At 40.7% G+C, this 21,836-nt stretch overlaps 1 protein-coding gene across 2 annotated transcripts in view; it reads left to right on the top strand.

Annotated features, from left to right (window-relative positions):
* Nucleotides 1-21,836, top strand: part of HEMK1 (HemK methyltransferase family member 1) — a 56,204-nt gene that overhangs the window by 4,292 nt on the left and 30,076 nt on the right. The window contains exons 3-6 of one of the 2 annotated variants that reach the window (XM_063291952.1): nt 396-487; nt 4,097-4,190; nt 16,491-16,652; nt 17,950-18,014. In XM_063291952.1, coding sequence (XP_063148022.1) covers nt 396-487; nt 4,097-4,190; nt 16,491-16,652; nt 17,950-18,014 — 413 coding nt within the window. The remainder of the gene's footprint in view (nt 1-395; nt 488-4,096; nt 4,191-16,490; nt 16,653-17,949; nt 18,015-21,836) is intronic. The other variant, XM_063291951.1, reaches the window with a different exon arrangement.

Below are 21,836 nucleotides of genomic sequence, written 5' to 3'. Positions count from 1 at the left end.
ACTTAAACTACTGGAACTCTATTGTTATAGAGTACAATAAAAGAATCTTGAAAGCCTAACAAAGATACTCTCTATCTCCTTATACTAAAGAGAATCAAGGTAGGGCAATCTTGAGTTGTTTCCTGTCTATCTGGGCTGATGTTTATGTAACGGTTGTTGAGTTCCTTCTTCAAGGCCATCTCCATAATTCCTCTGTCAAGGGCATATCAGCATCTGTAATTGTGGAAAATGTAGTTGCTTATTGAGAATCAACATGTTGGATTGGATGGATTTGGGCTTCATCCACATTTTTTGTTGTTTTATAATGGCCATACTGTATACCTATGGTGGGTAGGTGGCTGCTTTACAACAGAATGTGTAGACTTAGTTTAAATTAAAATAACTTTATTATTCAGTTCCAGAGTCTGAATGCCAGCAGCATATCTGCTCCCCTTTCGGCAAAGCAGCAAAAACAGATCCAGCAGCTCTGTGCAAAACGGCTACAACGGTAGGCACTCTGGCCTTTCCTTTTTATCTAGGAGTTCTTTGTAATCATGGGAGTAAGTAGAAACTGAAGCAGCCAAATTGCTTAGGATGCCTATGCAACATCAGCTAATTTAAAGTCTTCGCTGAGGTTTGTGTCCTGAAATAATGGAAGAAAGGAGATACAGCAGGGTTCGTCAACCTTGGCAACTCTAAGCTGTGCAGACTTCAACTCCCAGAGTTCCCCAGCCAGCTTTGCACATACTCTTATTGAATAAAGTGGGGTAGGTGAGTATAAAGCAAAGCTTCCCAGGTCAGGTGCATTACATACAGCATGTTCCTGTAAGGAATCTAGCATGGCACCAGCATGCCTTTTAAATTAGGTGAAAACATTTCTCTTACGCATTTTAGAAGTCTAGCTGTGTAGTTTTAACTTTTAGCAGCATGTTGGTGTACATACATATATAAGAATTCTTTTCCAAATTATTGTTGCATTTAATAATATTTTCTTGACCTCTTATTATTTTAGCTGTACCCCATCCTGAGAATTTTTGTTAGTGGGCAGATTAAAATATGGTCTGCCCCATTTCAATATTTTAATTAATTAATTAATTAATTCATTCATTCATTCAAATTTTGCTACATGGAATATTCCATGTTGTTTTCATTTTACAAAAGCTGTCTGACTACTGAACTTTCCCCTTAGCCAGAGTACAATAATATCTACTTGAAAAAAAGTTCAGAAAAAATGAAGCAGCCTTTCCCAGCATAGTACTCTCATTTGAGCTCTAGGTGATAGGAGTTATAGCCCAGGACTTCTTGAGGGTACAAGATGTTGGGAGACACTGAAATACGGCAATACCTTTTGAAAATTCCAAATCCATGGGAGCCTTGAACAAGATTTTCAGTGGGAGAAGTATCGTTTCTGGTATCTCAAAAGAACTTCTTGCCACCCCATGTTTGCCTTAGTGCCTTATCTGTATTTCTCTTATTGTCTGGATACTACAATTTTGGGGTTGACTTAATACTAGTTTTATTGTACATTATAAATATTTGTACTTTGACTTAGCTATTCCTAGAGGTGAGAATTGCGAAGTCCAAGCAACACCCCTTGAAGCAATGTGTATATGCTCTGTAAGGTTGCATTATATGCCTATGTGTATTCATAGGACATTCATTTGAATTCAGTGGTGCTAACTCCCAAGTAAGTATGGATATGATTGCTGTCATACAGTGTAAAAACCATCCGTGCTTATGTCATCTGACTAAAGAAAAGAAAACTTAGCAATAGCAAGACATTGATCTACTCTGTTGCAGGGCAAGTGTATATTTTTCTGTTGGGCATGGGAGGAAGCTCAGAAGTCTGTTGTTCTTCCTCAACATAGCCCCTTTTGGTCCTTTCTGGTGTTCAACTTTTGCTACATGGAAAAGAACTGCCCCAAAGACTGATGAAATCCCAGGAGGGCTTTGAGGTCACCTTCTCCTAACTGAAGCCAAACTCTTCTGAGGGAAAAATCTGAAGCATTCTGTGGCCCCTCGACTGTTTCTGGGGAACCACAAAATTGTGTTGTTGAACCATGTTCAGTTTGTTTTAATAGTTTTAATCAATTTACTGTGTTTTTAATGTTGCTATTATACTTCTGCATGCTTACGTTAGAATTACTACATTTTAATATTGAACATTGCCTTGATTATTTCTATCAGCACTATAAAATATCTAAAATAATTTTTATGGTTCGACTTTTGCTGTCAGAAGATGCAAGCATTTAAGCTTTGCAATTCTTTTTCACTCTGTTTTTAGAATAAGGACAAATAAAAAGATGCAGGAGAATGTATTTAGATTCACATCAGGTCTGTTAAGCAATGCAGATCCTTTGGTCTTTCAACGCTGAAATCTAGATGGGAATGTTTTAATTGTTGTGGAATGTGTAATAACAAAGATGCCACCTATCTATCATCCATATTTCTTGGAACTGAATGTGCCTGGGAGTTAAACTATATAACTATGTTGGATCTTAAATCCCTTTGTGGGATTCTAAATTAAACCTGCTAAATCCTAACTCTGACCCTGTTTAAAAGAAGAAAAACACAAAGAGAGGAAGAAGAAAATACATCCCCTCTAGAGTAAGAGGTTCCCCTTCTTTGGTGTGGGGAAATTGCAGAAAATCAATTGAAGCATGTTTGCCTACCAACTGCCCATCAACTGTGGTCTTTGATCATATTTCAGCAGCTACAGGAGATGTGAGCATTATATACATTTTCTGGCTATCAAGTCACACAGATACAAATAGGCAATATAAATTAGCGTTTATTAAGGCTGTCCTAACTAACAATAAAACTTATGCTAGAATCTTATGCTCTGTGCAGTCTGTTACATTCTTTCACCTTTTACAGATAATGAAATAAGGAAGAGACGTGCCCAAACACGGATGGATGGACATGTGTTGGGAACAGTTCCTCCCCCCAAAGTACACAGACAGTTCTGGAATGAAAAAGTTGAACTCTGCCTTAGCATAAAGAGAATGCTTATATATCGTAGGATAAAGCAGTGTGATAGTTCCTTCTTTTGATGCCCATGTTAGTGTTTTACCAGTGATTGTTTGCTCAGCCTACTTTACCCATTAATCTCATAACATGTAATGCCATACCCATTTTGTAGCCTTTCTTGTGATTATTCTAAAAATAATAAGGTATAAAGAAAGTTCAAGCCCTTCAAAAAAGAAGAAAAGAAATATGCTTATGAACAAAAGCAGTTGAAGGCCATGCAACTAGAGGCCAGAGTTACCCTGTGGGAGAAGCAAGGAAAGCAAACAGCAAATACACGGTCAACAAAGCAACAGATAAATTTAATCCTCAGCCCTCCTCCATTTAGGCTCTGAGCAACCAGTTTTACTTTTCAGCCAGCTTGTCACAGAGCCTGAGTCTAATTAGGGCTGAGAGGGAATGACTTACCTGAGGTCACCCAATGTAGAAGACTAGAATCGGGATTTATATATATGTCTGTATGTATATATATAAATGTATCTATGTGTATGTGAGATTCAGAAGAGAATACAGAATACATAAGGAAGTGCAACAATGGGAAAAGTTTTGTCGTATGGTGATTTGCATGGGCTAGTTACTATGGCACTATCTCTAAAAAAAACTAGTATCTGATGATTAGCATAGTCTTACTTTGAGATAAGTTATTGTATTGTGCTTATGAAGCTCAAAAGCTTAAAAGTTTTATTGTACTTTCTATTTGATGAGAAGCAGAAAGCTTTTGTGAAGAGTTGTCTTAGGAGATCTTGGGAAGCCTGAATGCTGAACTATTCTCTAATGATAGAGCAATGAGTAAAACCATGTTGTAGGAGGTTGTAACTGAACAATTGGCAGAGTATTGGATAAGCTGGTGGTAATATTTTTGCTTCAGAAGTAAAAGAGCTTCTTACCAACATCAAAGAATGTCTAGAAATTATCTGTGATAAAATGTTTTCTGTAGTAGCATTGGACATTCTTCCCTCCCACTTCATTCAACGGAGGAAAGACCTGCCAGTGCAGTTTGTGTTTTGGCAAATGATAGTCAACTAAATGTGATAATAACATCTCATACAAGTTTGGCCAGAAGTATCACACAACTCCCCTTCTATTCCAGGATGCCAGTACAGTATGTTCTTGGTGAATGGGATTTCCAAGATCTGACACTCAAGATGAGGCCCCCTGTTTTCATTCCTCGACCGGAGACAGAGGCAAGTTATTAGAAAGGAAAAGCTGCAGCTGTTTTCAACATGCATATAAGTGCCTGCATCCTTCTATTTTGAAGGAAGCACAATGGTGGTCAGCAGTTAAGAAGCTTCAGGGAACATAAATGGGAACAGGATCTTCTTGACTCTGCCTTCTCACCAGCATAGGAGTTAACACTTTCATGTTGGGCTCATTGCCTGATGACCAGAAAGTAACTTCAGGATAAGTCTAATTGTCATGTTTTTTATCTCCTGTGATGCAATTTTTCTCTTGAATTTCTCACTTTTTCACAAAATTGATGTCTAAAATATGGATGTTTAACCAGCAACTGAAGGCTTCCAGATCCTGGGTTGGAAATTTCAGCTTATGCATTGGGAAAGTACAGTTCTGCCTTGGTATGGAACATGATGGTGAATTATTTTATACTGTGTATATATATGATTTTTATTGAAACGTTTAAAAAAGATTATTGTAAGAATATTACAAACTAATATAAAGTAAGGGAGAGAAAAGAAAAAGCAAAGAGAAAGCAAAAAGTGCAACAAAATAAAAAAAGTTGAAGAAAAATAGGAAAAAAAAAAAGATACAAAAAAGTGACTTCTGATATTCTTCACAGCAGTTATAAGTACATGATGGTGAATTATTTTGTGGTCCCTTGTAGATCCCAGATTCTAACAAAAGGTCTGCACCTCAGAGCATCCCTTAATAATCTGGGTGCCAAATCTTCCTTTGCCAAAGGAAAATAATAGCCCAGCACAAAACTGACAATCAGTTGATAATATTACTTTCTATGCCAGGCTCCCATTCCATTGTCACAGAACTCCAGCCTGCCCACCCATTTTTTAAACAAATACCTCTCCTGTGTGATGCAAGCAGTGATAAGGAACACAAAAGAATATCCTTACTATTTTGATATCTTCCTGGGCCACCCTGATTTGTAAAGTACGCTGTCATGTTCTATCTTTGAGTTTGCCAACACAGCAAATGCTAAGTTGGGCTAGTTTTCAAGCAAAATGCAGCAATGGGCTTCTTTTTTCATGCCCTAATTTAGCTGGCCTTCTGTCCTGCTCCCCCTCCTTGCTCAAACTCCTGAATGGACCTGAACTGAATGTCTGGAGTTTGTCAGTTTGTTATCAGTTAGTTACACTGTACTAGGTTTTGAATTATCTGCTTGCCAGTAAAATGTACATTTAGTGTAATGGATGACAGAGATTGGCAGTCTGAAGAGCATAATGTTAGAACCAGTTCTTTCTCCATTTATCTTTCTGGAATGCTGCAGCTACTAACACATGAAATTCTCTAAATAAGTGCTACTTTTAACATTCTTTTTAAAAATGCTTCCATATTACTGTCTCAGTTTATTGCTTGTCTAGATATACACAGATACAGAAGAAGTCAATTATCTGTGGAGTCCTTGGTGCTCTCTGAGCTTGGTTGTTTGCTTGCAGATGTTTCATTACCTGGCTAGGTAACATCATCAGTGCTGGTGAGTGTGGGGCTTGCTCCCTGTTTATATACAGAGCTTGCCCTGCCAGTGTTGGTGGGGGTGTGGTTTTCTCCTTGGTAGTTCCTTGATTAGGGTATTCTTTTCTGCTTGATTGTTTGGCTGGGGTTTAACCCCTGCATATCTGGGTGTAGGCTGCTGGAGGGGATGTGTTCTGGTCTTTTTGTTTCCTTCTTAGCTTTTTTATTGTTTCTTTTGAAAGGTGTGTAAATATGGTTTATCTCTATGTGTCTTATTGATGGCTGATGTGTCTGAGTGTCAAGCTTCCAGAAATTCCCTAGTGTTTTTGGATGTAGCTCATAGTGTCCCAGTTGAAACTATGGTTGAGTCCAGGTTTTGTGAGATTAAGGAGTTTTTGTTGTGTCTTCTGACTGCTAGTTGGTGTTCATGGATGTGCTCTGCTAGTCTTCTGCCTGTCTGTCCTACATAGTGACGGTCCTTACACTGTATGTTGTAGATGGCTCCTGTTTTTTATTCCTGGGCTACTCAGTCTTTTGGTTTACTTAAGATGTTTTGGAGGGCTTTAGTTGGTTTGTGTGCTATGGTAATGCTATGTGGTTGTAATAGCCTGTTGGTTGTTTGAGATGATGTTGATGTATGGTAGTGTTATCCTTTTCATAGCTTTTGTTGGTTGTGCTGTAGTGGGTTGAGTAGTCAGGCACTTTTTGATAAAGTTGTGCGGGTATCCATTTTGTCGGAAGATGTTGTATAGGTGGTCTGTTTCCTTTTTGTGGTGTTCTGGGTTGCTTCAATACATTTGTATTCATCTGAATAATGTTCTTACACAGCTCTTCTGGTGGGAGGTTGGGTTGTTACTTTGGTAATGGAGCACTTGGTTAGTGTGAGTTTTTTGATAGACTTGTGTTTCTAATTTGCTGTCATTTCCTTGGCAGATAAGGATATCCAGGAAGGGTAGTGTGTTGCTTTCTTCTTCCCTTATGAATTTTATTCCTTTGAAGATGTTGTTGATTATTTCATGTATCTTCTCTTGTTGTTCCTTTTTTATTATGACAAAAGTGTCGTCTACATACCAGATCCATACTTTTGGTTGTACGTGTGGGAATGCTATAGTTTCTGCATTACAGTTCTTGCTATGACTCCTGAAAGTGGTGATCCAATGAGTGTTCCTCTGATTTGTTGGTATATTTGTCCATCAAACTGAAAGTAGGTAGTAAGGCAGAGGTTGATGAGGTCCATGATCTTAGTGTATTTGGCTAGGTTGGGTGTATTGTTTATCATTATCAAAAAGAGTAGAGGGAAATTGAGTGTCCAAGCAGCCTAGCAAGATACAGCTATATGGCTGTGTGCCTTCCAAGAATCACCAGCACAGTATTTATATATAAACTTGTTGCACATGCTGAGTAGCTGACCAGTCTTTTAATCTCTCAAAGTTCATAGGCTGTGCAAGGTCACTTTGCTTATTTCAAAACAACGGGATTTTTCTTGTGAGTATTTTTCCAGGAATTTCATTTAAATGGTAGATGATGAAAGAAACTGCAACTACAAAAATGCTTTTGTATTTTTCGTTTACCAGAAGGAACATAACAGCATTTTTCTGCTCTCCAGTTAGGTGACCATAACTTTTTTACACTTGAGAATATTTATAAAACTTGATGAAATTTACAATAAATCTTCCAATTTACTTAATGAAATTTGCAATAAGTCTTCCAAATGAAATTGGTTAATAATGTGCTGTTTAGTGCATGGAGGAGTTTCCTTATTTCCTTAGCTAATGCTTACCGCAGTGCGGATTGAGGAGAAAGGAGGGTTTTTCCTCAGATAAGGAAAGAATAAAAATCCAAAACAATTTCCTTTGGGCTTTCTAGAGAGGTAAGGAAATAAACATACTGTTGTAGTCCAGTCCTGTGTGTATTTATCGTAACATTAGACATTTTCCCTGGATTCATATCTTCATTCCAGTTTTCCAAGATGACTGCCTTTCTCTTTTGCTAGATTTGGAGTGCCCTGCTAACAACTTATTTACAGTATTGAATTTCTGTTTGTAGATGAGAACAATCATTGTTTAGGAGCCCCATTCCTTTGCTCTCTAGAGAACCCAGTGTTGCCCACCACTCTTTCCCTAATGCCTCCTGAACTCAAATGGGTATTTTCCTGAGCCTATGTAGCTACTGTTAGGGCCCAGAAGAAGCTACTGCTCCTTTAAGGAGTTCTCAACAGCTACAGCAAGAGTGCCCATAACACTTCCAAAAATTTTTTGCCTGCTTTGGATCCAGATAGTGAATGGGGTTGGGTGTAAACTAGTTTCAGCTATGTTTCCTTTTCTTTTGCAGTTATAATGCCCTTAATTTATTTAGCTTACTGTTTCCTACTACTTATAACACTGCTTTTGCTGAAAAAGAATATGTGATGGGTATGTACAAATGGGATTTTTATATGCTGTCTTTTTCCTGTTAGTGCTTATTTCTGTAACAAATAGGTTTGGCCACCAGGGGGCAGATTGGTTTTAAATTCAGAGAACAGCTATTTCATTGTATTGACTTCCAGGAATTACTGCTCTGCTTGTTAATAGGCTTTCTGGTGTCTGTCTCTTTCTTCCCTATTGATGTTTCCCTTTTTAGAGAAACTGAAGTAAGTTTGGTCAAAGTTCGTATTTATTTTTCAACCTCCTTTTTCTTCTAGGAAAGGCTTGTTCCTGTTCTCTGTTCCATTGGTTCAGAGAAATGCAGGAATTTGTCTCAGAAACCATTCTGAATCATTCTGGGTACCTTTTGTACTTTTACAACAGGGCTACAGCTTTTCCACAGTAAATGACCAAAGTATGTGGTTTGCTGAATATGAATTTTGGATGCATCCAGTGGTACAGGTTGCTTTTGATACGAGTTAGGCTCTGGCTGATGCAAAGCAAGTTTCCCTGAAATAGCTTGGAGCAAGTCAAATATTCTTCAGATCTTTAGCATTTCAGAAGATACAAACCAGAGCTAGTCTTGGATTCTTTCTTAAATATGGTTACAATTTCAGTCTAAATTCTACATAAATGAAACAGAACAGGTAGAAAAGTGGAGAGGAGAAGATGACTGGACATGCCTGGAAATAAAACCTGGGGCCTTCTCCATGCAAAACATATATTCTGCCCCAAGCAGTGGTCCCTATGATATGTCTTTCTTGGCTGTTTCCTGTGACACTGTGACTGGCCTTCCCTGTTTGTGCCTATTTGGGCTTTGTGGATCCTGTGTAACTTGATAGTGAAAATCATTAAAATACTTGAATTCCTTCTCCTCCTTCCAGGTATCTGCTATGTCTGCGTACTCTGGTTCCAGAGTATAAAATGCCATGGAATTGTTTGGTTCCTCAGTTCGTGGCCAAAACCTTTTACTTGATTAGGAAAGGAGGGAAGCAAACACTTACATTTTCTAGTGCATTGGCTCCTTCAGGCTGTGTCCTATCTGCATTGCAGTTTCTGATTACTGAAATGCACTTCTGATATTACAGGTTTTTCTGAAAAATATTGGGTGGCTATTAGACTGTTTTCATAAAAACATGTCATAGAATCTTAGCAAAACCTCCAATAAGAACCGAGTACCTTTTTAAAAACAGCTTTTTCCCAGAAAAAAAAACATTTTCTCCAAAATATCCAGCTTTAATTTTTTAAAATTCCAAATCCTTCATATAAATAAAAAAATATACCTTTTGCTACTCCTAAGAAGAAACACTGAATATCTTGGCCATTTTTGAGTGGGAAAACTATTCTGGTCCCTTAATGATAGCAGATCGAAGCTTGCTTTATATTGCCCCTCCAAGCAATAGAAAAAGGGGGATGATGGTATATTATTAATTGTACAAGAAATTGCAAAGGGGGGTTGTTTTTATTTTTAGTACAAAACTTTTAGTACTTTGTTTTAGTTTTCACAGTAGTAACTGGAGAAGAGTGGAAAACACACATACAAGCACACATACAAGCATACAGAGTTTGGCTTTATTGGTCATTTAATAAGGAAAATAGTATTTCACTGTTTACAAACTTCCCAGAGTTGATTATAAAACGTTCACAATGGTTTGCTAGATTGTTCCAAAAGTATCTCTTAGCCCTGCCACACATTTGCAGATCTCTGATCTTGACTAGACAAATCTCAGGTGTATGCATGGATTACATCGTTTTCCTTACTGGAAATCCTAGATTTTACATTCAAGAGACAGTTTACGCCAGGTTGCAAATTACAGGTAGTCGTTGCTTAACTATCCTAACTGGACCAGAATTTCCATTGCTAAGTGATGTGGTAATTAGGTGAAACATGTGGCCATACCACTGAGCAACAGCCGTTTCGGTAGTCCCAGTTGCAGTAGTTAGGCCAGGACCTCACACTTTTCCTGCCCTGCTGCATTTGCCTCCACTTCAACTCCCCCCACCCACTTATCTCCACCCCCATCTCTGCTCTTTTGGCTGCCCTGCACTCTACCACACTGCGCTCCGTCACTCCTGCGGTGGTAAAAGTGGGTGGGCTGCCAAGCACCCAGGTTTTGATCACATGAGTGCAGGGGTGCTACAACGGCAGTAACTTTGAGGACTGGGTGTAACTACCATTTGTTCAGTGCCGTCATAACTTCAAACGGCCACTGAACGAATGGTTGTTAAACAAGGACCACCTGTAGTTGCTTCCAAGAATGTATATTCTGATGAAGGCAACTATTCTGTTTGTGTAACAAGAAACTTGCCTTCATTGTTACTTTTTTCTTTTCATTTCTTTTAAGCTGTAACCTTAAAAGAAATCTCCAGTGCAGCTGAAACAAATCATTTAAAGCTAAAAATAAAAACCCTCATATTTTGACTAATATGAGCAGTAGTCAGTAAAACCAACCAGTATAATAGTAGGAACATTGCATAATATAGCACAATATATTGTGTGCTATATTATGCACTATTATGCCTAATAAATTCTCAACACTGTTTAAAAAATAGAAAAACAGAAGTCTCATTCATGAACACAGAAAACTGTGTACTTCCAAGGAAGAGAAATTAAAGAAGAAATGATTAAAGACTGTACAACCCTATGAAAGTATTTGATTTTCTTAAAATAAGAGGGAAATAAATGTGGTCCCAAGTAATTTTGATAGACAGAAGAAAGGTCTGCTGCAGCCTTCTCCCAATCTACTGCCTTCCAGGTGTGTTGGACTACAGCAGGGTGATTCCCAGCCAACATACAGGTAGTCCTTGCTTAACAATAATGAAATAAGGAAGAGACGTGCCCAAACACGGATGGATGGACACGTATTGGGACCAGTCCCTCCCCCCAAAGTACACAGACAGTTCTGGAATGAAAAAGTTGAACTCTGCCTTAGCATAAAGAGAATGCTTATATATCGTAGGATAAAGCAGTGTGATAGTTCCTCCTTTTTTAAAAAAAAGAATTTAATTAAGTTTCAAGACAAGGATAAAAACTACAAAAAAAACTTAAAAAGTGTGAAAACACAGATTTTTTTTTTTCAAAATTACAGAAAGATGTGACTTCCAACTTTTAACAGCAAGGATATATAAAAATTTCCATAATCAATCTCTTACTCTATATTAAACCAAAACCACATTATTTCTATAAATCATTCCCCTTTAGCACATTATAAAAATCACCAAGTACAGTTACTCCCCCCTTATATTAAAATAAAGAAAAAAAATTATATAGACCCCCTAACCAATTCCCCCCTCAAAAGATAACACCTATTTAATTATTCCCTTCCTACTACTATACATTTCTGTCTACTATAATGAGAATCAAACTAAAAAGCACATAAATTGTCCACCATTATACTTAATAGTACAACAGTTTTAGTAATCTTAATCTTAATAAACCCAAAAAACAAAAACAATTCAAAACAGTAGCCTTAAATCAAATCCTTAAAACCATCCAAATAAACTTTTTTATACCATAATAATCTTAATCCAAATCCTTAAAAGCAAATAACATCAGTTGAACCCTTAAAGCAATCTAGATAAACATTCTTTAACCCTTATCCCACTTCAAAGTAAACCAGAGCATATATAAATCCCCACAATGTGCACAGAGCTTTTCTCTTGAAAAAATCGAACAGCCCACCTGCCCCCCTCAAAAATTCCAGGTTCTCTTCAAAAACATCTCCCACACATAATGACCCCTTCTTTTTCATGGCATTCCACCAGAAAGTCAATTTCACTTATTGCTTGCCTTAAATTTCTCCAACTCCACTACCTGATCTTCATCCAGCATCTCAATAGAAATTCCAATCTCACTCTTAGAAGAAACATTTCTGTCGCTGTTGAATTCCTCAATTTCATCCACCACATCCCCATCTTGATGGCACATTTTAGACCTCATATTTTCACAATGTCCTGAATGTCTTGCATAAGAAGCTATTCTTGGTAGAAGTCAGAAGAAAAATCTGTTCAAAATCTTGGTAGAAGTCAGAAAAAAATTCTTTAAAATCTTCCATGTCTCACACAGTAGATTATAACACCCCCTAGGAGCTTAACCAGTGAAAGTCGAAGATATGGAAAAGTTCCGGAAAATATTTACACAAGCAAGAGATAGGCAGACAGTTCCCATGGGAAAATAAAAACAGAAAGCTAAAGGTTCAAATCAGCCAATTCAACGTGCAGGAAAATGCTAATATCTTCAAATTTAGTACAAAAATAATAACAGGAAGACAATTGTTTACTCTCAATCCTCCTTTATATTTGGAAGGAAAACGAAGTCCAAAACTTAAAAAAGAATTTTTTAAAACAGTGATCCCCAAAATAACAATAAACACCAAGAGAGCCAGCTTCTCCTCTCTGTAGAAAGCCTCTCCTAGGTTATGCATACTTTAAAAAAACCATACACTTAGTGACTTAGAAATGGGGTGGCCAGTCGTAGTGTCCCTTTAAGGCTACAGCGCAGCTTGGAAAATGGTGACGTCACCGCCTCCCAGCTGGCTCTTACCAGTCAAATACGAACACTGTTTGCGATATTCTGGCTGCAAGCAGCTGTCCAGAGGACAGATGGGATGATTCCAGGTATTCTTCTTGATCCGGAGAATGTTTCTGGGCTTCAGGAAAACCTGCCTGAGCCCGAAAGAAATTGCCGCATTGTCAGTTCCGCCTGCTAAACCCCCAGGCACAGCTGCTCAGTCTGCCATTTCCCCACCGGAAGTCCATAATAGCAGCTCAGGCAGTGAGGTTGCCACGCAGCAGGGAGGCTGGAACAGTAGCAACTGTTCTCGGGAACCCAACTTGAAAAACAGGGTCTCACAACCGGCCACTTGTGGAGCAGGGCCCCTGAAGGCCACAACAGACTCTCGGATGGCAACAGCCACCCCACCTCCCCTGCCCTGGGTCTCGGCTGGTGCCACACCACTGCAGGGAGGCAGGACCCATTCAATTGGTCCGCCCCTGGCGACTGATGGACCCAGTGAGGTTTCAGAAGGAGCTGGGGGTTATACCTGGGGATCTACTGCACGGTCCAGCGGAGGTCCTGGTCGCAACCTGGAATAGAGAAGCGGCTGGGGCCTTGGACAGGATCGCGCCTGTGCGGCCTCTCTTGCCCACTCAAACCCGGCACTCCCCATGGTTTACGGAGGAACTGCGGGTTTTGAAGAGGGTGAAGAGATGCCTAGAGCGCCGCTGGAGGAAGACAAAGACTGAATCTGACCGAACATAAGCTATTAAGGCCTACCTTGTGGCGGTAAGAGCAGCGAAACGTCAATATTTCTCCACTCTTATTGCATCCGCAGAATGCTGCCCAATGGCCCTGTTTAAAATTACACGATCGTTATTAGGTGGGGGGGCTCTGTCTCCCACCTACAGGGCCATGCGGAGGAATTTGCTGAGCATCTGCAGGGTAAAATCGCTCAGATTCGGTCCAAGTTGGACTCTAAGCATGGGGCAGTCTGGGGAGATGCTGAGGGAACGTACTTACCTGGTTATCTGGGAACAGTTTGATCCTGTTGGGCCTGAGGAAGTGGACAGGATCCTCCAGATTGTAAATGCCACCACGTGTCATCTAGACCCATGCCCTTCCTGGCTTGTGAAAGCAGCCCGGGAGGGACCGTTTCATCCCTATAACATCAACCCGCCCCACCCAATCATGCAGAGAGGGCATGTTGCGGACCCCGTCTGTAAGAGAATTTCATCTGGCGAGGTCCAGGAGGCGGGCCTTCTCAGCAGTGGCGCGCGCCCTGTGGAACATTCTACCCCCCAAGGTGAGGCAGGCCCCTTTGCTCCCGACCTTCCAGGGGGGCTTGAAGACCTGGTTCTGCCGCCTCACCTGGGATGGGAAGGGCAATAGCTCTTCCTGGGGGTGGCTGGTGATGTAGAGTTCTCCCAATGGAATGGAAATCTCCCACTTGGATTTTATATTTATATTTTTATTATTTTAGTATTGGTGATTTTATGATGTCAGGTTTTTAAGGCAAATTTTATTGTAAACCGCCCAGAGTCCTCCTTTTAGGAGGAGATGGGCGGTGATAGAAATGTGAATAATAAATAAATAAATATTTTCCCCATGTAGTTACTTGTTTTGAACCCTTAAAAGTTTAATACAAATCTAAAGTTTTAATCTTCCCCAGCTACAGGACAAAATTTACAGATATTCAGAGAAAGCTCTACTTAGTATGTCCCTGATTAAGGTACGGCCTGGGCCAGGGTTTTTTCAAACTGGGTTCTGCAGGACCTTAGATCTGGTTCTGTAAGAGGGGGGAAAACCTGTTAATCTACCTTCCAGGTAGATTGGAACATTAGGAAAGTCACTGGCTGGATACAGCTTTTGAAGAATATTAATGAAAACAATGACCTGTATAAATTTAAGGCCTTGCACTGGGCCAACATCTACTACAGTCCATCTCTCTTTCCCCATAGTGGTGTGAATATATTGGTTTAAGCACTACCTTAAATAAGCATTTTATAACACACTCTCATTTATGCCAATTGCTTTATTGTATTACCTTTTGCCATGTCTGAAATATTTCTAGTGGCCAGTTATCATGCCACACAGCTGCATTTACGAAAGAGAGTACCTGGGAGAGATGGGCAAGTTTTCCTTCTAGGTTTCGGTGGCCTCTGCTGCACCATGACCTACTTTGTATTGCTTGTTTGCTGGAGGAGGAGGGGTTTGTGCAGAGTTTGCTTTTCAGGTGATTCGGCACCTAATTCAAAAAGAATAAAAAATCTGTTGCCGTAATTATTCGTGCCAGTTCATTGTTTGCAAAATGCAGATAGTTGCAGGAAATAAAAGCCTTTCAGTGTTATGTTTTCATTCGTGTTCTTTGTGGATTTTGTTTGTGCACAAAGGTTGGATTCAGGTTTTAAATATATACAGGAACATTGAGGAACTGTTTCTTTGCTCATCCTAAGCATTTAGTTTAGTTTCATAATGTTCTGTCTGGGGGGGCGGTGTTCTTACGAAGTAAATGTGACTTTCATTAACAAACAAAGGCAGCAGTCCTGTAAGTGCTTAACAGAGAAGTGTGGGGCTTGCTTCTGAGTAAACCTAAAGCACTGCACGATTACATACAAATAGTGAATAGTGTTGAAATGCTGCTATCATGGTCTTACACTTTTCTGCTGGTGCCCTTAACTTTTAACACACCATTTATTTTTTAAAATCCTAATCTCTCTACCACTTCTCAGCAACTTTCAACTGCTGTCTTCTCTCTATCTTGTGCAGCCAATTGGTACTGTAATGCAAAAAAGCTATCCATCTTTCTCAGCTGTGGAATCTATCTGGAATTTTGAGTGTCATGACTGTGGTGGTGGAGTGGTTAAGGCATTGGACTGACACCAAGGAAACCTGGGTTCAAGTCCATCCTCAGACACAGTGATTTTGGGGTGGTCATTCTCTCTAAAGGCCTGATCTTTCCTACAGGTAGTATTGGGAAAAAGGAAGGAGGCAACGTTATGTCTGCTACCTTGAGCTTCTGAAAGAAAGGCAGGATATACATCTAATAAATAAATGCATGGTTTGACAATATGGCTCTCTGGGTGAATATGGCACTGGAGAAAAACTGATGATAATGAAATTTAAAAGATTTTGCCTAAGAAACAAAATATATGAGGACTGAACATAAAATCAATCTTAACCTAGCAATTTCTATTGTAACATTCATTGTATTGATGGCAGATGGTTGAGGTTCAAAGATGAGATGGTCAAGAAGTTGAGCACAAGGCAGAGGTGGAATCTGGGTCCCAGCTTCCAAAGCACTTTGTGCTCAAATAAACCATCACAGACAAAAAACACACACATATCCCAGAGACACACGTACATTCAAATAAAATGTCATTTCAAAGCAAAATAAAAATAGGCACCACATATACAACATGGGCAAAATATCCTTCTTGCTCCTTGCTCTTGCATCCCTTCATTCTCCCAGGATGACTCCCCTCTTCCCTAGCTCTCGAGGTTGCTTTCTTCATTCTGGATGTTATTGTCTCAACACATCTGGAAAGTACCAGCTTGGAAAAAGCTGACTTGCCTCATATAGGGGTGGGGACAACACATCTTTATTCTGGACTGTTGCCTAGAGGGTGCAAGGCTCATCAGTCTGTGAAGCACAGGTCCCATCCTTTTGGAGCTGATAGCGTTTTGAGAGGATGTTCTGCATGTTCCCCCAAAACGGCTGTCCATTTTGGGTTGAGTTTGCCCATTCACAGAATAGCTTCTATGGCAGACATAATCTGTCACAAATCTCCTTAAGTAGAAGAGAAGAGGGGGAAGGGGAGTAGGAATACGATTGCTATTATGGACTGTTGGTTTTGGATTTTATGTAATTGTGAGTCACCCACGGTCTATGATTGGGGCAGCATACAAATTTTAGTAAATAAATAAATAGTTGTATCTTCTAGGAATTAGTTTCTCTCATTCTGGATGAAGAATGCAGGAAGAGATTGACTTCTGCATGCAGCAAGGACCTTCAGGATTTCCCAGAGACACATGGTCCTGTGATCCTGGAAGTTGGCTGTGGCTCAGGAGCAATTGGCTTAAGTCTTCTGAAAAAACTTCCTCATGTAAGTTACATTTCCTTAGATTGATATGAATAATGCTAACCTCCTCCTTTTCACTTGGGGAAAAAAAGGAACAAGGAGAATAAAGAAGAGCCACTTAGATTTTGTGATCTAAAGCCTGATAGGCAAGTTCAAATTCCCATTTTCATTTTCATTTTCAAGTCCCCTTCTTTTTCCTAGATTTTCTACTTTCAAATGCTCATCTCTTTTGGCCCAGTAGGAAGTTAATTAATCTTGGTTAAATAAAACCAGGCAAATCCTATTGGCATGTGGGAATGTGAACATAGTACTTGTCTAAAAGAAGTGGTGTCTTTTTCCAGGATCATTGGCTGCCCTCTGCAATTGCCCCATGAACTTTACAGTTTCAGACAAGTGCAAAGTTCATACACACCAAGTGCTTCCTCAGAATTGAATCTGAAACAATGACCAGCCCTATTTGGCACAAGAATAATGTTGTTTCTGCGTAGAAGGCTTAGTTGGAAGGTTACAACACCTACTGGACAGGAAGGAACGGAGGAAGAGAGAGAGATATATCATTTGCTTTTTTTGCAACCACATCACACATGCAAAATGAACCACTTTTTCATAGTTAAACTATTGAATTTGCTTCCAGAAAGCAAATCCAGAGGCATTAAAAGGTATTAGATAAATGTATTAACAATTAGGGTACTAAACAGCTAGTAGTTAAGCTGGTTCTGTGTTACCTCCAGAATCAGGAGCAACATGGCCTAAACACCAGTTGCTGTAGATTAGGCCTCTTGGTGTATATGGCACTTGTGGCTTTGATTGCTCACTGTGTGAACAGAATCCTGGGTCAGCTTTATCTCTGGTCTGATCCAGCACAGCTCTTTTTGCCTTCTTAGAACAAGATTTTTAGTCATATCAGAAAGTGTAGCACACGCCTTTCAGAATGTGGGTTGTATTAGGTAGCCCGCTACTCCTTACTGTGGTTTGCTTGTTTATTGGGTTAGCATGGTGCATGAACATAGTTAGGGTGATTTAGAAACCATGGATTATGGCCCAGCGTGTTGCATGTTCCCAAGCATGGTTTACCATTGCGTGAGTGCAACTTTATCAGAAAACACATGGAGAGCCATAAGAAAGTAAAAATTCTCCCCCACAGTTGCTAGTCTGCATTTTAAAAATGTATCCTTCCCTGATAAAGTTTAACAAAAGCTCTTTTCCAAAACATTACATTTAGCATTGCTCACTTCAAATTACTTTTCCCCAAGGATATTCAACTACGTCTAAGAAATATCTTCATGTTTGTTTTATTATGCATTTTCTCTCTTGTTCCTAGAGTCGGCTCATTGCCATTGATAAATTAGAAGCTGCTGTTAATCTCACCAAGGAAAATGCTGAACGGTAAAATCTTATGCCCTGTATATTACAGTGAACACATTCTTTGAACTGTATCCTTAAGTAGCCAAAACAGCATTATCTAGGCCTGAGAAAATGCTGTCAGGAGGTTTGAGGAAACCCAGAGTTTACAGAAATAACTGGGGCTTCAGACAAACCCTCCATAGTGTTGTCCTTTGTTTCTTGCAGTTCGTGTGTTGATCAAGTATCCAGTGACCCACCCTTGGTACTCGTGAGACAATCCAGAGAACAAGCACAAGTTTTGTTATTTCATAAATTTCATTTTAGTATTACAATAACTAGACAACTTTTCAAGCACTTGATGCATTTGGTATTCCAGACCTGACAGCAGTCATCTTTCTTAATGAAAGAAGTCCTTCCTTGAAAGAGTTAATTAAACTCTAATGAACATTGTGAAATCATCAAACATTTTCATTCCATTTAAAGTTTCAGGGGCGTAAACTTACAGTTTAAAAAAAAAGGATTTTGAATAAACATTGAAGGCAAGAGGCCAGAAATTTTCTCAGTCTTTTGGACACTTTTCTTTGAAATGTGAAAAATGCTGGAAAAAAAAGGAAAAATACATAAGGGGAAATACTGCATCTGCTGTATCTTAGCTATTTCTCAACAGTCTGTTAAGATTTACTGAACTTACAGTGCTCAGCAGGTGGATTGCCTTCCAAATTTCAGACAGTAGTAAGCACTTCAATGACCAAGTCATCTAAAATGAGCAGTCATAAAACCAGCCCTAATTTTTGTCTGATTTAGGAAAGATGGGGAGGATTATGCTAAGTTAATTTATCATGGCTTTTGAACAAGCTTTGACTGTATAGGCCATCATCCCCCTGAGTCATCTTGGGCAAATTAAATTACAGGTAGTCCTTGCTTACCAACTGCTCATTCAGCTACCTTTTGAAGTTATAACAGTGCTAAAAAAGGAGATTTACAGTACTGATTACAGATGACACGTCAGTCAATAAATATGACAGAATGAGGGAAAGGAACAACATTCAGCTGACTTGTTTTAATCTCATTGGCATTAATTTTTAAAATAAGTAGTTTTCTCTTAGAATCATAGAATATAAGTGTTCAAAAGGACCTTGGAGTTCTTGTATCTTCCACAGTCTTCTGTTTTCCAGGCCAACTAAGCCCACTGAACACTTCCAGCCATTCTTCATACGTTTTTCTTTCCAGGCTGTTTTTTATCATGGTTGCTGTCACTGTTTTTCCTAGAGTGCAGTATGAGCTATTCTAGGTGCAGTATGACCAACACAGAATAAAGAGGAATGATAACTCCTCCCCTATACTTCTGTCAATACATTCATGCTTATTTGAAGCAATGCCATAATAATTGAAAGACTGTTTTGTAATGCCAGTGCGTAACTATTGGAATAACACAGTTACAAGGTCACACCTCTCTGTAGGAGAATATCAGTTCTGATTTACAGATATAATTAACTTTCCTGTTGTAGGCGGGCAAAATCATTTAAGACCGCAGCAGAAAGAAAAGTCTCTACCCAGTTTATTCAGTCATATTAATTTGGCACAGGACTGTTACACTGAAGATTAGAATTTGCCGTGGAACACATGTGTCTCCTAGAACGTGAGTTTAATCACCAGTCCCCTCAGCACAACTCTGTCTGCTCTTATTTGGTGCTCAGCTGCATTGGAGACATGCCAAAGCAGCATGTTCAAAATTAGCCTTACATGAGCAGGAGCTGGTGGAAGAAAGTATCTCCAGTGCCTTGGGTATAGAAGTGACTCTCTCATATACATATCCAGTGGCTCTTCTGCTGTGTCTTGGAATAGAAAGTGGGTGAAAATAATAGAAGCCCACTGACAATAGCGTAGGGCAATGGATAAGGCCTCTTAGCCAATCCAGAGTGGTACAAACTCTGCAGAGTAAGAGTGAAGGTCTCTTGCTAGACTATGCTGACTTGCAAAACGCCTGGCAAAATGGTTCTTCTTTCCTCCCTTGCCATAAAAAAGCAACAGGTCAGGAAAACAGGGAAAAGAACAAGCACAAACAGGGATTTTTTCCACATATATTTTTTGCCCCCTCCACTGTGAACTCACTCAGTTTTCTCAGCCACGTAAAAATGCAACCTAGTTCTAATTCCCAAGGACCCTCAGTTTCAAATGGGGGTCCCTTCCACCAACCAATAACGTGAGGCCCTTTCCAGTAGAAATTGAGCTAGGGTTCGTTTCCATGCTACCCTCAGTTTCAAATGGGGGTCCCTTCCACCAGCCAATAACGTGAGGCCCTTTCCAGTAGAAATTGAGCTAGGGTTCGTTTCCATGCTACATTATTATTATCATTATATGTCATATGTGACTCGATCACTGAGGAGGGGGCAGACCTGGCATGTATTAGTGAGACCTGGCTGGGCCCCGAAGGGGGGGGTGCCCCTTTTCAGAAATGTGCCCAGCTGGGTTTACGGTATGGCACCAGCCGAGACCCAGGGCAGGGGAGGTGGGGTGGCTGTTGTCATCCGAGAGTCTGTTGTGGCCTTCAGGGGCCCTGCTCCACAAGTGGCCGGTTGTGAGACCCTGTTTTTCAAGTTGGGTTCCCGAGAACAGTTGGGAGTGTTGCTACTGTTCCAGCCTCCCTGCTGCGTGGCAACCTCACTGCCTGAGCTGCTCGAGGCCGTCTCGGGGCTGGCGGTGGAGTTCCCCAGGCTCATGGTTCTGGGGGACTTCAACCTGCCATCCCTGGGGCGTGCCTTGGAGGCGGCCCAGGAGTTCATGTCTACCATGGCGGCCATGGGCCTGTCCCAGATAATTCAGGACCCGACTCGAGACAGTGGCCTCACCTCGGACTTGGTTTTCTTATCGGAGCAGTGGCAATGTGATCTGAGGGGAGAGGTAGGTCTGTCTCCGTTGTCATGATCAGACCATGCCCTGGTGGCCCTGAGATTCTCTTATGCCACCCCCCTCCGCAGGGAGGCATGACCCATTTGATTGGTCCGCCCCTGGTGACTGATGGACCTGGTAGGGTTTCAGAAGGAACTGGGGTTTATACCCAGGGATCTGCTGCATAGTCCAGCAGAGGCCCTGGCTGCTGCCTGGAATAGGGAGGCGGCCAGAGCCTTGGACAGGATCATGCCTATGCAGCCTCTCTTGCCCCATCGAACCCGGCACTCCCCATGGTTGACGGAGGAGTTGAGGGTTCTGAAGAGGATTAAGAGATGCCTAGAGCGCCGCTGGAGAAAGACAAAGACTGAATTCGACCAAACACAGGTTAGAGCCACTATTAAGGCCTATCTTGTGGCAATAAAGGCGGCAAAGCCTCAATACTTCTCCGTTCTTACTGCGTCTGCAGAATGCCACCCAATGGCCCTGTTTAAGATCACTCTATCCCTTTTGGGGAAGGTGGGTTCGGTGACCCACCTACAGGGCCGTTCAGAGGAATTTGCTGAGCGACTGCAGGACAAAATTGCTCGGATCCGCTCCAAGTTAGACTCCAGGCGTGAGGCTTGGTCTGGAGAGATACCAGGGGAACAAGCTTACCCAGTTATCTGGGAGCAGTTTGGTCCTGTTGGACCTGAGGAAGTGGACAGGATCCTACGGACAGTAAATGCCACCACGTGTCATCTAGACCCATGCCCCTCCTGGCTGGTAAAAGCAGCCCGGGAGATGACATGTGGTCGGGTCCATGTGATGGTTAACACATCCTTGGGAGAGGGGGTGTTCCCGGCTACCTTTAAAGATGCGTTGGTGCACCCCCTCCTCAAGAAGCCATCACTGGACCCTACTGTTCTGGACAATTTTCGTCCAGTCTCCCACCTTCCCTTTGTGGGAAAGGTGGTTGAGAAAGTGGTGGCTTTG

Source organism: Candoia aspera, chromosome 2 (genome assembly GCF_035149785.1).
Source record: "Candoia aspera isolate rCanAsp1 chromosome 2, rCanAsp1.hap2, whole genome shotgun sequence".
NCBI classification, from domain to species: Eukaryota; Metazoa; Chordata; class Lepidosauria; order Squamata; family Boidae; genus Candoia; species Candoia aspera.
The sequence above is the reverse complement of the archived record's forward strand: the minus strand, read 5'-3'. Positions and strand labels throughout refer to the sequence as shown.